This window comes from Aspergillus piperis (assembly GCF_003184755.1).
Source record: "Aspergillus piperis CBS 112811 unplaced genomic scaffold BO85scaffold_19, whole genome shotgun sequence".
Lineage (NCBI taxonomy): Eukaryota > Fungi > Ascomycota > Eurotiomycetes > Eurotiales > Aspergillaceae > Aspergillus > Aspergillus piperis.
Window position 1 is genome coordinate 687,670 of NW_020291609.1, and position 13,543 is coordinate 701,212.

The 13,543-nt window shown below is 49.2% G+C and overlaps 4 protein-coding genes across 4 annotated transcripts; all 4 read left to right on the forward strand.

Annotated features, from left to right (window-relative positions):
• Positions 1-23: 23 nt before the first annotated feature.
• On the forward strand, positions 24-2,286 carry BO85DRAFT_471272 (aspartic protease; the record flags this gene model as incomplete). The annotated part of the gene is made up of 3 exons (XM_025662464.1): positions 24-33; positions 442-1,583; positions 1,654-2,286. The coding sequence occupies 3 exons, from the start codon at positions 24-26 to the stop codon at positions 2,284-2,286; spliced, it is 1,785 nt and encodes a 594-aa protein (XP_025512488.1).
• A 577-nt stretch (positions 2,287-2,863) lies between these two features.
• BO85DRAFT_452434 (putative serine/threonine-protein phosphatase) lies at positions 2,864-4,933 on the forward strand. Its single transcript, XM_025660820.1, has 3 exons — positions 2,864-3,680; positions 3,765-4,255; positions 4,322-4,933. The coding sequence occupies exons 1-3, from the start codon at positions 3,176-3,178 to the stop codon at positions 4,574-4,576; spliced, it is 1,251 nt and encodes a 416-aa protein (XP_025512489.1). The 5' UTR covers positions 2,864-3,175; the 3' UTR covers positions 4,577-4,933.
• Positions 4,934-10,486: 5,553 nt separating this feature from the next.
• Positions 10,487-10,801, forward strand: BO85DRAFT_379091 (uncharacterized protein; the record flags this gene model as incomplete). The annotated part of the gene is made up of 2 exons (XM_025656326.1): positions 10,487-10,525; positions 10,571-10,801. 2 exons carry the CDS (start codon positions 10,487-10,489, stop codon positions 10,799-10,801), a joined length of 270 nt encoding a protein of 89 aa, XP_025512490.1.
• Positions 10,802-11,018: 217 nt separating this feature from the next.
• BO85DRAFT_452436 (uncharacterized protein) lies at positions 11,019-13,367 on the forward strand. Its single transcript, XM_025660821.1, has one exon. The coding sequence runs from the start codon at positions 11,381-11,383 to the stop codon at positions 13,037-13,039; it is 1,659 nt and encodes a 552-aa protein (XP_025512491.1). The 5' UTR covers positions 11,019-11,380; the 3' UTR covers positions 13,040-13,367.
• Positions 13,368-13,543: the final 176 nt, after the last annotated feature.

The following is a 13,543-nucleotide window of genomic DNA, read 5'->3' on the forward strand; positions in this document are numbered from 1 at the left end:
GAGGGTTCTCATGCGACCCCACTATGAAGACTCGTGCGGCTATGAATAACAACTGGCATATTAGGGGCGCTTAGATGGACCTGTACTTAATCTAGTTGGCTGACGGTTATCCAACCTGAATCTCTGTTCAAGTATTCGTCTTTTTGACGACTCAAGTTGACTTATTCATCTGAGATGTGCGCAATCTCAGAATTGCCATAAGTACTATTAGCAACCATCCTAAGATTTGCGACATCAAGACCTATTCACCTGTGTCTGGTATCTCAGCTCAGCCTGGAGGTGGCGGCGGCAGCTATATTGCTTCCCGAGTTGGTTTACAACAAAGTCTTCATTAATATCGGTAGGCTACTTCGCATTCCTAGAATGTTGTCAAGTCAGGCCATTCAGAAACGTCTCTTTTTTAGCACGGCTCAGGGCTTCCTAACAGGTTTTCGTTCTTAGGGATGCGACGACGACAGCAACAGTGCTTTATCGCCTTTTGGACCCTCTGCCTCGAATATGTTCTCGGCTCAGGTCCCCGAGTGATGCCCTGGTCAAATAAGAAATTTGGACCCGATGGCCCCTGGCAAGCGGTCACAGTGCAAATCGGGAGTAACTACACCGAGATCGTTGTTTCTTCCTCGGAAGTGGCTTTATACCTGGGAGGTAGTTGGGAAAGTAAAATCCTATTATCTTCAATTTGCGACAACAAAACACTCTCGTCCGTGTGTTATGGGGATATAGCTGGCCTCTTTGACAGCGACATATCAGCCAGCCTGGATAATACCTCGATAGAGATGCCTCCATATGGGACATGGGGTGATGTGGATTGGGGTTTCACGAACGCAGCGCCTGTTTACGCAAAAGCAAGACGAGCAACAGACTATATAACCATCAGCGGCTCACCCGTCCCTGATGTTGATATGATCATAATATATTCGGGGTGGCAGACTTACCCTGGTGGGCAAGCATACCCACTGGAGGTGGGGATCTTATCCCTTGGATGCCCAGCTATTAATCAGACATTTGGAAATGTGATCAAGATCAACACAACGTTTGTCACCAGCTATTTCTATGAGCAAGAGGGATCGCTAAACATACCGTCTTATTCTTACGGTATGCATATTGGCTCCGCAGCACTAGGAATTCCTGGATCGCTGCTTTTAGGGGGTTATGATCAGAATAGAGTGATGGGCGAGGTGTCCTCCCAGGCATTTTCAAGTGGAAGCTTCCCAATTGAGCTGCTCAATATGAATATCGGAGTAGCAGAGGGTGGGTCTCCTTGGGCTTACACGAACAAAGCAGGGTTATTGGCACAGTGTAATTCCTCCCTGGACTCTGGTCTCAGCGTCATTGTGGACCCAGCAAACCCATATATATATCTGCCTCAGAGCTCATGCGATGCGATAGCCGCTGAGTTGCCTGTGCCATACCACCCTGAGTACGGCCTTTACTTTTGGAACACATCTGACACACAGTACGATACCATTGCAACATCGCCAGGTTACCTAGGTTTCCAATTCAGCAAGCATAACCTCAACAACAACTTCATCACGATCAAAGTTCCCTTCGCTCTTCTGAATCTCACACTAGAGGCCCCGCTTGTGAAGACACCAACGCAATATTTCCCGTGCTACCAATAGCACTCCAGTTCTAGGACGTGCTTTCCTTCAGGCAGCTTTTATAGGAGTCAATTGGCTTGGTGGAAAGTGGTTTCTAGCTCAAGCACCAGGACCGGGAGGCTCCTTCATTGTTGATACCGTGTCAATAGGTGACAATGATTTCACTATTTCGGCAACAACAAACAGCTGGGAAGCCACCTGGAAAAGCACCTGGAAGGCAATACCTGCAGGTTCTACCTCGAACGCAAATACAACAGGTACATCAATGAGCGGTCCATCTACTGACGGGAATGGCTTCTCAGTGGCTGTCAAAATCGGCATAATTGTCGGCAGCACTATTGGCGGGCTGTCGATAATTGCTATTCTCTCTGGGATCTACATCCATCACCGACGACAACAAAAGAAAGCATCCATTTCAGACGAAAGTCATGCGACAGAACAAACAGATCACGGATCCTCGGCGCATCAGTTGATGCCTGTGGAGGCACCCGATAACATATGGAACCAAGTTAACGAGATACACAGCCAAGAAAGACATGAGATGGGCTCGGAAAGAGGGCCCTTCTATGAGCTAGGCCCGGAAAAGGGTGCTTTGGTTGATTTAGATCAAAGGTCCAAATCTCAGGAAGGCCCTTTTGAGCTACCAGCACGAACATCCGTCTCGTGGTCTTCTAATGTTATCTAAAAGCGCCTGATTTCCGCAATGTACATAGCTGACTGTGTTTTTGCCACAGCTGATAATTCAAGGCAGGAAAAATTGTTTTACACACCCTACCATCATCATACTGATCATACTTGTATGAAAAATAACTATACAATATCTATAGACCTCTGATCACGATCCAGTCCAATCAGAATCCTTCAATTTTACACTTGACACTTAAGATGATGTATGTCCATATATACGACATGTAGCATATAGAACGGGTGGTACTTTATATAGTGTTGGATAAACCAAAGATGCGGTTATCTTGGTATATGTATATAGCAACACCACTACAGAGTACTATTTTATTCGTTTTATCCCGACTGCTATCTATCTGCTCAGCCTCGCACACTGAGTAAGAATAAAGCGCATTAAATGCTCGATTTGGACCCTGACGAGTCGCGCCTGCCCAGAATAGAACACCTAAACCATATTCGGACTAGTGGTGCTCAGGCCAAGAGGGACGGCACCCTAGCACTAACCCAAGAATGGTTAGGTCAGGGAAACACTCATGTTTCGAGTAAGGCGTCACAAGACTGCGGGAACTCTGTCCCTTCCACATCTTGGGTCCATCGCTCCATTCCGCCATCTGGGGCCATTTCATTATCTCTCTTTCACCGACGCGGCTGGGCCCGGACTGTGTCCTCCCTTGCCATTCCACATCGAAGGCCGTGTTGTCGATCGGTTCTGATCGTCGCTCCTTTGCCTTTCTTTCCTTTTATTTCTTTTTCTCTCTGTTGCTTTTCGTCCATTATCCATAGCCTCATTCCTGATTTAGCATTCCCTTCAACATCACCAACAACCTCTCTCTCCCCCCCCACACTCGTCCTCCGGAATCAGACAAAACAACACTTGTCCGCCTCCCAATATGAATAATTATCACGACACCGAAAGCCTCGAATACTCCTCCGACACCTCTGATGATGGCCGCTTCTCTCCCCACCCTACGGGTCGCATCAAGCGCTACACAAGACCCTTGATCGATTACGTGCGCAACGAATGGCAAACTAACGCCAAATACTCCCATCTCGCCAACCCCGACCAGCCCTCTGAACCTTCCCGATTCGTCCAACTCTTCCTGTCTATTGTCACTGCGCCGCGCTTCCGTCGCTATGTCGTGGTGTACTTGATCCTTGTCATAACGTGTCTGCTGGGATGGCTGTATATCCTCTCTCCGCGGCTAGCGGAGCATGCGTCGTTGTTGCGGGCGCTAGATCCAGAGGTGAAAGAGGAAGTGGGTGGATGGTTTGGAACGAACGCTTTTCCCGGGTTTGATGATGTTGTGCAGGTGAAAAAGTTGGATAAGGAGCTTTTACCTGAGGGAGAGGAACGGCTGATTGTTGTGGGTGATGTGCAAGGATGCATGGCAGAGTGTATGCCCCCTTTCCACTCCCCTTGATGCAGTTCATGGTATTTGAATGCATGCATGGATCGCTGACATACAAACGTGTTGATAGTGGACCGCCTCCTCGAAGAACTCCTCTTCGATCCGACCAACGATCACCTCATCTTTACTGGAAACATGATTAGCCAGGGCCCCAACAGCACTGACGTTGTCGATTTCGCCCGAAAGTATTCCGCGTCATGTGTGCGCGGAAACAACGAAGATCGCGTCCTTGTTATGCGCCACAATATGATCGAAGCTCAGACCTTAACTGATACCTCTTCCGATCAATACCTCGATGGTCAGTCTACAGAGCAGGCCAAGAATGAACGTGATCTCGCGCGTGTCCTGTCAGACGAACAAGCAGACTGGCTAGACGCCTGCCCAGTTATTCTTAACGTGGGACAGATTCCTACCATGGGACAGGTTGCGGTCGTGCATGGGGGACTGATTCCGGGTGTGGATCTGAATCATCAGGACCCGTATAGCGTGATGAATATGTTGACCATTGATTTGGATACCCATATGCCTAGCCCTGAGCGGGATGGTATGATGTGGACTAAGGTTAGTCCCCCTTATAATTCTTCCGTACTATGTTGCTTTGAGACAATAATACTAATAACGGTATAGTTCTTCAACAAGCACCAATCCATCGGCTATGCAAGCTCTAAAAGCTCGAACAAAGACGACGACGAAGATGCAGGTGCCGTCAAAGCCACCACCGTCATCTACGGCCACGACTCCGAAACAGCCCTCAACATCAACACCTATACAAAGGGTATTGACACCGGCTGTGTCGCCGGCGGAAAACTCACCGCGTTTGTGATTAGCTCCTCTGGAGAGCAGAATATCATCCAGGTCAGGTGTAACAACTACCTACCCTGATTGAATGACAATTGTTGTGTTCCGTCTTGTCATGTATAGAATGTCGTTGCTGCATACTACTTTGCATAGTTTGCATCTTTCTCTCTTTATCTCTCTGCTGGTTTGAAGGGACTAGGATTGATTGATTGATTGATCGATTGGATTGGATCTGGTAGGGGTGGTGTATTGTTTCATGGTTCATCTTCTGTTCGCTTGTTTCTGCATGTGGAGCATCGGGGTTGGAGTTACGGCTTGTTTATTGCATGGGCCGGTTGTCGAGAATATGATGGTGTGCTTGTCTCTATAGGTAAATATGTCTCTACGCGAGGTATAGTATACTACTATATTATATTCAATTCGATTCTATTTGTATTTCTATACCTGTTCGAGTCGGACTTTCTGTTGACCCGGCCCGGCCCCGCAATCCGTCCGCCCTTCGATTGCACAATCTTACTTTGTTGGTTTCACAACACGGGTATGTTCTGATATGATGGATGGATAGAGCAAAGCGGGTGCATCTGTTGTCTCGTCTGCCCCGAATAGCCAGCGATAAATCCTCTTGGGCTATAGCGGTGCTCAGAACAAATTCATCCCATATTAAAAAGCCGAGGCACCAAACTGGTGCTGGAGGGGTTTGCTTTACCTACTGTACATGATACTGCTACGTACAGTAAGGGTGAATGAGAACCTGTGGGGCAGGAAGCAGTTCGGGGGATTGAACTACTGGTCTACTACTACCTAGTTATCCTACCACTTACCTGTAAACCGTCTAGATTGACTCCTGGCTCCGTGCTAACCCTAACCCAGCTAAACTTTTCATTGACCTTCTTGCGTCAGCCTTTGAAATTAGTCTCCCTCTCGAAACCTCCAAGGATTGAAACCGGCTTATGAGATTGCGAAATTGCGACCCGATATGTCTCCCCCAGTCATCTCACTCCTCTCGAGGCCGTCGGACTCCACATGAGTGAACCTAAAGCAGGCGAGTGGGACCCAAAAGAGGCTGTCCTCTCAATACTACTGTCCTCGAGGCTCGGTCTGGGCCGAAGGTCCCACTCCTCTAGTTCTCACCATCCAGGGGAGCCTTTTGAGTCCGCCGAAGTTTACATCCATTCATCATCCCAGCTGGGCAGGATTAGTGAAAGGTATCGCTGCTGCACCTGCCTCATGGTTGGTTCCTTCACCACCATGGCCCTCTTTTTTGTTATTAGCTCGCGGACGACTCCTGGTCCTCCTTCACCCACCCCCTCTAAAGATTCCAAATCCTTTTCTCTTTCTTTTCTTTTAGTATCTATCGATCCTGTCTGAGGCTCCTCCTCCCCCCCTCTAACCCGTTCTTATCTTTATTTCTTGCCAGATTGCCTTCTTCAAACGCAATGGCTGCTCAAAAGGCCGTTTTCACCGTCTCGGCTCAGGCCACCCAGTTAGGCAATCGCATTTCGGTGCATATGCTGGACTATCTCAGCACTGAGCACGACCTACCGGACGGTTTTCGTGAACTATCACAGACTTTCCTAGATACCTGTCGCGCTTTATGGGCCATTGATGCTGGTCTCACCGACTCCACTGCTGCCGGTCGCGCTCTGCCCGATGTGATCGTGGAGGAGGTGGCGAAGAAATTCATGGCCGCTTATCGCGATTTCCTGAGTCTGGACAAGGTCGTGACTAGACTCATTCAGTATGAACATCGTGGAGCCCTGGGCAGGCTTCAACGCGGATGGAATCGTCCAAGCCTCGAACTGCACCGCATTCGCGAGTCATTGAAGAAGACAACCGAAACACTTCAAATCAGCGTCCTCGCCTTTCACTGGTCTCTTGGCGAACAGCCATTTATGGAGGAATCAGTGGGCATTGGCTACGCCGGGCTGGCTGCCGCACTGGACCGTATGGCCAAAGATCGGTCGGTAATGGGCATCAACAAGGCTAAATCTCTAGAAAAGGTATCAAAGGAGGTGGCCGCTTCGTTGTCATCCGCGTCAGTCCCCTCTGTGCCTCCCAAAGAGTCCCCAGTACAACTCTCGGTTGCGATAGAAAACCCCCAGTCCAATGCCGATGACATACTCTCCTCCGTGCTTTCGCTCGACTCCCTCCTCATTGCAAATGACAATGACCAGGACCATCTTTCATTGCCCCCCGTTAACTCCCGTCCTCAGCCTCTGCGACTGAATGGGAATCCTGTGCGGACGAGCTCGCGCGAGCCGCAAGCGGAAACGATCACGCCTCTCGACGATAATATATCTGGGGATACCCTCTCATATCACCGGCTATACGAGTCATCCGCTGGCCCGCTACATCGCACCCCTAGCCGAAACAGTGGTGCTAGTGCGACGCGACTACGCGGTGCGTTAGCCTCCGCCGTCCGGGGACGGAATCACAAGTTGCTAGAGCAGTTGTTGGACAGTGGAGTGTCGCCCAATCTTGGGGAGCATATCCATCCGCTAAACGAGGCCGTGCACCAGCACGATTTTCAGGGGATGCGCCTGCTTCTGCAGTTTGGTGCAAACCCAAACAACCCGGACCGGCAGGGAAAGACGCCCTTGCTTGTCGCAGTGGATGAGTCGTTTGTCGACGGGGCAAACTTGCTGCTGAAGTACGGCGCCGATTCCAACTATGTATCGGAGCCGGGACAAGACTCTCCCTTGAGTCGTGCACTGGCCAAGCGAAAGCTCAATATGGTGCAGCAGCTGCTTGCGCATGGGGGCAATGCAAATACTGAAACGCCAAGCGGTAGCACAGTGCTTGTCGAGCTTATCAAACAACAGGCGCCACCGAAGCTAATCACTCTCTTACTAGAGGCCGGCAGCGACCCAAACAAGAAGGGCTGCCAAGGGAGAACGGCACTCAACGAGGCGGTGCAGACCGAGCAGATTGCCGTCGTAACGACACTGCTCGAACACGGGGCCAATCCGAATCTCCCTGGACCCGAGCATGTTCTATGGCTAGCTATCTCCCGGCCAGCATGTTTGCGTCTTCTATTAAACAGCGGGGCTGACATCAAAAAGACCCCAGGTCTCATGGAACAGGCGACCAGCATGAACAATATCGAAGCCGTTCGCACCCTGCTGGAGGTCGGGCTTGATCCAAATGCCAAGAAGGACGGTACCTACACGCCCCTCTGCTCTGCCATTCGTGACAATCGGGCCGACATCTTGACACTGCTGCTGGAGCACGGTGCGGACCCAAACGTCATGGCATCCGAGTATCCCGCTTGGAAATGTATCACCCACAACCGACTCCATTTTCTACCTGTCTTGATCGCGGCTGGTGCTGATCTTTTTCAACCACCTGGAATCGTAGAGCTGGCCGTGCAAGTCAACAACACTGCGGCCTTGGAGTGGCTGGTTGAGCAGGGAGGTGCGAACGTGAATGACCGCAACGCACAAGGTCATACTGCATTGACAACTGCCATCCGCGAGAACCGGCCGGAAATGCTAAGCTACCTGCTCGCACATGGCGCCAACCCCGCTCAACGTGGGCAGGATTGGCCTGTATGCATGGCCGTGCGGTCTCCAGCTCTGCTTCAGAAACTGCTTCCGCTGGTCCCTGATCTCTCTGCTTACAAGGGCGTCATGGAGATGGCCGTGCTTGCCAACCAGCTTGAGAGCATCAAACTGCTGCTCGCTGCCGGTACCAGTGTCGAGTATAAAAACGGTGGCGTCTTCTCCCCACTCACTACAGCCTTGCGAGAGCGACATGACGATATTGTGAGGTTCCTGCTGGAGGAAGGAGGTGCCGATCCAAACGTCCCCGGCGAGCATCTCCCTCTCGTGAAAGCGATCCGCCGGACCCACAATGGTGACTTTTCTATGATTGAGCTTCTGCTTGAGAAGGGTGCTGACCCCAATAAAAGTTACCGGCACTGGAATGCTATCATGCAGGCGATTGAGTATCGGGATCTGCCATTGTTACATCTGCTAGTTAAGAAGGGAGGCGGAGCTGATCTCACGCAGCACGATGAGGCAGGACAGACTGTTTTAGAAATGGTGGATTCCGGATGGCCCGAGGCCATGCAGTTCCTTCTTGACAATGCGCGCCCCTAGTTTGTAGTCTTTTATGACGCTTGGGAGTTATAGGATCCTAACATAGGCTTAACCTCATATCATAATACGTAATAATCTTAATATTGTCACACGAGGATACATTCTAATCAATAAGCTCACTTGTTCCTGGTCTAGGTCGGGATCAGCATCTAGTTCGGCCAAAAAAAAAAAATAAAAAAATAAAAAAAAACAAACAAATATAAAAAAAATAAAGGCACCCGCAGGAACACATGCTAAACCAAGGTTACAGAAAGATAAGGAAGCAATGAAAGCAGTAGTGAGGAGACACACTTATACAGATTTAAGGATTCAATCTAACGAAATTCATAATCTTATACCTGATAGAATATGCCTAGAGACCCGGAACTTTTCCTCACAGTTGCGGTACTAATTACTCTCCCACATCGTATTGACCAGAGAAAGTGGGGCCAGGCTAATCCTCTGTATACAAGTAAAACACGGTTATAAGCAACACCCGATATAGGGAATCCTCCATTACAAGCAACTGGCCACCGTGTTCAAATCGCTACACCATACAAAATTGCTTCATCCTCCATTACTAGCAGATTGCTAAGTTCCTGACCTTCCTCCATAGGATGCTCGGAATAGCTAATTTGAACGTCATCATTCAGGAATCATGCCAAAGCAGACCTCCAAACGAACGCGATGTTGCATTTCCAACAGCCAAAAAGCTGCTCTACGTACTCAACACCAGTTGAAGCCTCAGCTCACTAATATCGACCTTATCAAGTGGTTCGAAGCCACGTACAACCAGCGGATTACTCCCTCCTCCGTATCCCGTATCCTGTCTCCCCGATGTGATTATCTTGATGCTATTCCCGACCACCGATTGAATGATAAACGACGTCGAACAGAGTTGTGGCCAGAGCTAGAGGCAGCAGTTATTGACTGGCTTGAACGCGCGCAATTCTATATTACTGTCTCACAAGAAGTCATACGCGAGAAAGCAAAGCAATACTGGCCGATTATCTATCCTGATAAGATGATGCCGTCATTCAGCAACGGTTGGCTTCGAGGCTTCCAATATAGGAAGAATATCAAGAATTTCAAGCAGTACGGAGAGGGCAGGGAGATAGCACTGGAAAATGATGCTGAAGATCAGATGATCTTGATACGCAAAGCACTACGTGTTTACGCGCCTTGTGATATCTTCAACTGTGATAAAACTGGCTTATATTGGAGAATGCCTCCGGATCGTGGTCTTTCTACGCGTTCAATCCCTGGACGTAAGAAAGATAAGGCACGTATTAGTATACACTTCTGCTGCAACGCTGATGCCTCTGAGCGCCTTCCTTTATGGTTTATTGGTGCAGCAAAGAAGCCTCGAGTCTTCCAAGCAGCAGGTATAAATCCAGAGAATCTAGGTTGCAAATGGCGAAGCAATCGAAGGAGTTGGATGACTACTGCAATCTTCAAAGAATGGCTTCTTTGGTTTGACCAGAGAATGGTTGGCCGGCAGGTTGCTCTATTATGTGCTAACTTCTCATCTCATCTTGCTGCGTACGAAGAGGTTAAATCACAGTTATCAAATACTCTGATTATATGGCTGCCACCCAATTCAACATCACGATACCAGCCACTTGATCAAGGCATCATCCGGACCTGGAAGGCTTACTGGAAACGGCAATGGCTGGTTTATATGATGACTGAATATGACCGGGGTTACGATCCTATAACTACAATGAACCTTTTGCAAGCGCTCCGTTGGTCGATATCTGCATGGAATCTTGATTTAAAAGATGATACAATCCGCCACTGCTTTACACGCGCGCTTTCAGATGACACTTATAATCCTATGCCTGACTCTGCCATCCTACATGATTTGACTGCTAGTCTACAGAAGTTGCGGGATACTGCACGGATTCAAGATATGATGCAGCTTGACCAGTTCTTGAATCCTTTAGAAGAGCAGGTTCATGATGCAACTACTGATATCGATGATGTTGTTCTAAGCCAGTACACTGCAGTTGAAGATGAGGTTGAAGAGGATGATGAAATGATAGAGCCTCTACCATTTATATCATCTACTAGGGCCCTGCAGGCATTATATGACCTCCGCTTGTACGAAGAACAACAAAATGATGCTAATCAAGCATCTCTACACTCGCTAGCATGCCAGGAACGTGATATTCTTCGAAGAAAGGTGTTAAACACGCAACAAAGTGATATTCGTGGCTACTTTAGGTAGAACATTCAATATAAGGAAGACCTCGATATAAGCAATGTGGTGGCGTGCCTCATATAATTGCTCATAGCCGTGTTTTACTATAGTATACTTATACATATAGACTATATAATGTTGACGCAACTGCTGGAGTAGGCGTAGTCACGTGCCGGTGGTTACCCCGCCCACAAACGATCTCTTGCTTTGTTCTGCTAGAGCACCTAGACAGCTACTAATTCAACGCATCCTTTGCTACGATTCGCGTTCGTCCGCTTGCTTTTCGTTGTTTCGTTGCTTTGCTAGTAATATCGCGCCTCAACAGGTTATGAGCCCGGGCTCCCTCTCGTGAAGCTATTCAGACCCCCATATCACGGATCTTGACCCCAAACGAAGCGGAGGGCCTACGGCTCCTACAAGTGGTAGGAGTGAACGGGGACGCGCTGGTCTTGGAGGATCACCTCGATCCGATTTAAGCATCTAATTCAAACACCTTACTACATCAAGAGACGCTCTATTCAACACATTCGTCGGATCTACCCGTGCCAAGCACACTAATTTGGCGCCATGGCATACGCGGTGGAACGAAGCATTTCATTCGAGGGGATGTCCCTGACCCAGGTGAACCCTACGGAAGCAGTAACTCAAGCAGACCGACTGCCAATGACCCCTCCGAAAGGCCTATCCGGGTTGCCGATTCTGCTGAAGGGACGCTCCAATTACACTGACTGGGAGTTCCACTTGGAGTGTGCATTCAGGGACGCCGGATTAGAGGACCTGATCGACCTGAAGCTACCCAAACCTGCCAACACACACGCAAAATATGCAGCGTGGCACAACTATTCGATGACAGTAGCTTACTACCTTGTCGGGCAGCTGGGAGATGAAGTGGTAAGGCAATTCAGAAGGTCTAAAGAGGACAAAAAATACGTCGATGACGCGTTCAAACTGATTCGCACCATCGTGCTGGGACACGGTGTTGTGGATTGCCAGATAGTCGTGATGAAACTAACCAGAGGCATGCGTTCCGATTACTCTACCGCACGTCAATATATTGACGATTTCATGGAAGCGTACGACGTGGCCGTAAAGCTTGACTGCTCGATCTCCCCGTTCGTGGCAAGCCTCCTGATGATGTACGAACTGCAGTCAGAATTCCCTACGTGGGCGTCGACCGTGGAACACTCGATGCCAGGAAATGCAGGTCAAGCCTATACAGAAGAGCAATTCCGCGATCTATGTAGGAGCGCTCTAGAGGAGTGCAAAAGATCCGAAATAAGGGAGTTCGGTGCTGCCGCTGTCGGTAAGGGCAAGGGCCAGAATCCGTCCAACAAGCCCGATGCTACCAAAGACCAGTGGAAGGCAGCTACTTTCCCGAAAAGAGGTGTTTCTGCCAAATACCACGCTGCAAAGATGCGGAAGAAGTCAGTAAACGCTGACGGCAGCTGCGGATATTGCAGGTCAAAGGGTCACAAACCAGCAAAGTGTTGGTATATTGACCCTGAGTCGCGCCCAGTGGGATGGATCCCATACATCTTAGACATCTGGTTCTACCGGGGAAGCAATAACGAACGTAGCAAGAGGTCAGATTCGAACTCGAAAGATGACTCCAAAGCAGCGGCACCCGCACCTGCAAGGCAGATAGCAGAGACGCCTGCTCAACACGTTACCCTGCATGAAACAGAGTCAGATAACAAAAATTCACATATTTTGAATTTTTCTGGGCTGGCAGTTGGAAGCACCACTGACCGCTCCCTACACTGGATCTACAGTACAGGAAGCTCCCAGCATCTGACCCCTGACCGCGCCTCGCTTAACGAATATCACGAACTCAATGCCTCCAACTTCTACAAATACAGAACATCTGACGGGAGTGTTGGTGTTGCTAAATCTGCTGGCTACCAGACCCTGCTCCTATCCGCAAACAACGAACGCCTCGAGGTCAAGGTCAAAGCGTTCTACCAGCCGGACCTCGCCTACGGCCTCCTTTCGGCGGACCGCCTGCGCAAGGAATTCGGAATATACGCGAACACAAAGGACCTGACCCTACGCAGGGAGCAGGATGACAAAGTGGTAGGCCACCTACAAGCATGCAAAAACGTGCTTTTCGTGCGTACGGAGGATGCAGGGTTGGCCCTCGCTGTGGTGGACCCCCTGCTCCTGCACCGGCGATACGGTCATGCAGGAAGGTTGCCTCCGCTGCGAAAAATCAACAAATTGAACTCGAACACCGTGAGGACCTCCACTGCGAGGCGTGTTCCCTAGGGAAAGCGAAGCGTTTGGTATCCAGGGACCCTATCCTGAGGACTGCTGATCCTCCTATCCAGCTGTGGCATGCTGATGTGTAGCAAGTAACCCTATTCAGGCATAGAGGATTTAAGTACTTCCTAATCTTAATTAATAATGTAACTTGTTTGGTGTGAACGGCCATGTTGAAGCAGAAGAATGATGTCTCTACGGAACTTATTTGAATCAATAATGGATATAATAAGATGGTTGGCTGCTACGTGGTAGTGTAGCACCTTGACGGGGGCCGCGAATTCAACCGCTTGAAAGAATAGGCGAATGAATCACGAAGATTAAGAAATTAAAATTATGATAGTCTTCCCGATCATCTGAAGCAAACAGCCTTGCTGAGTGCTATGGTAGTTTACTCAACTAACTGAGTAGGACTATAATACTTGACTCTGGTCTGCCTGCCAACCTCTGACTGTTCACTGTAAGGCTTGCCGTATAGATCCTGAACCGCCTGGTGCCCGCAGGAAGTGA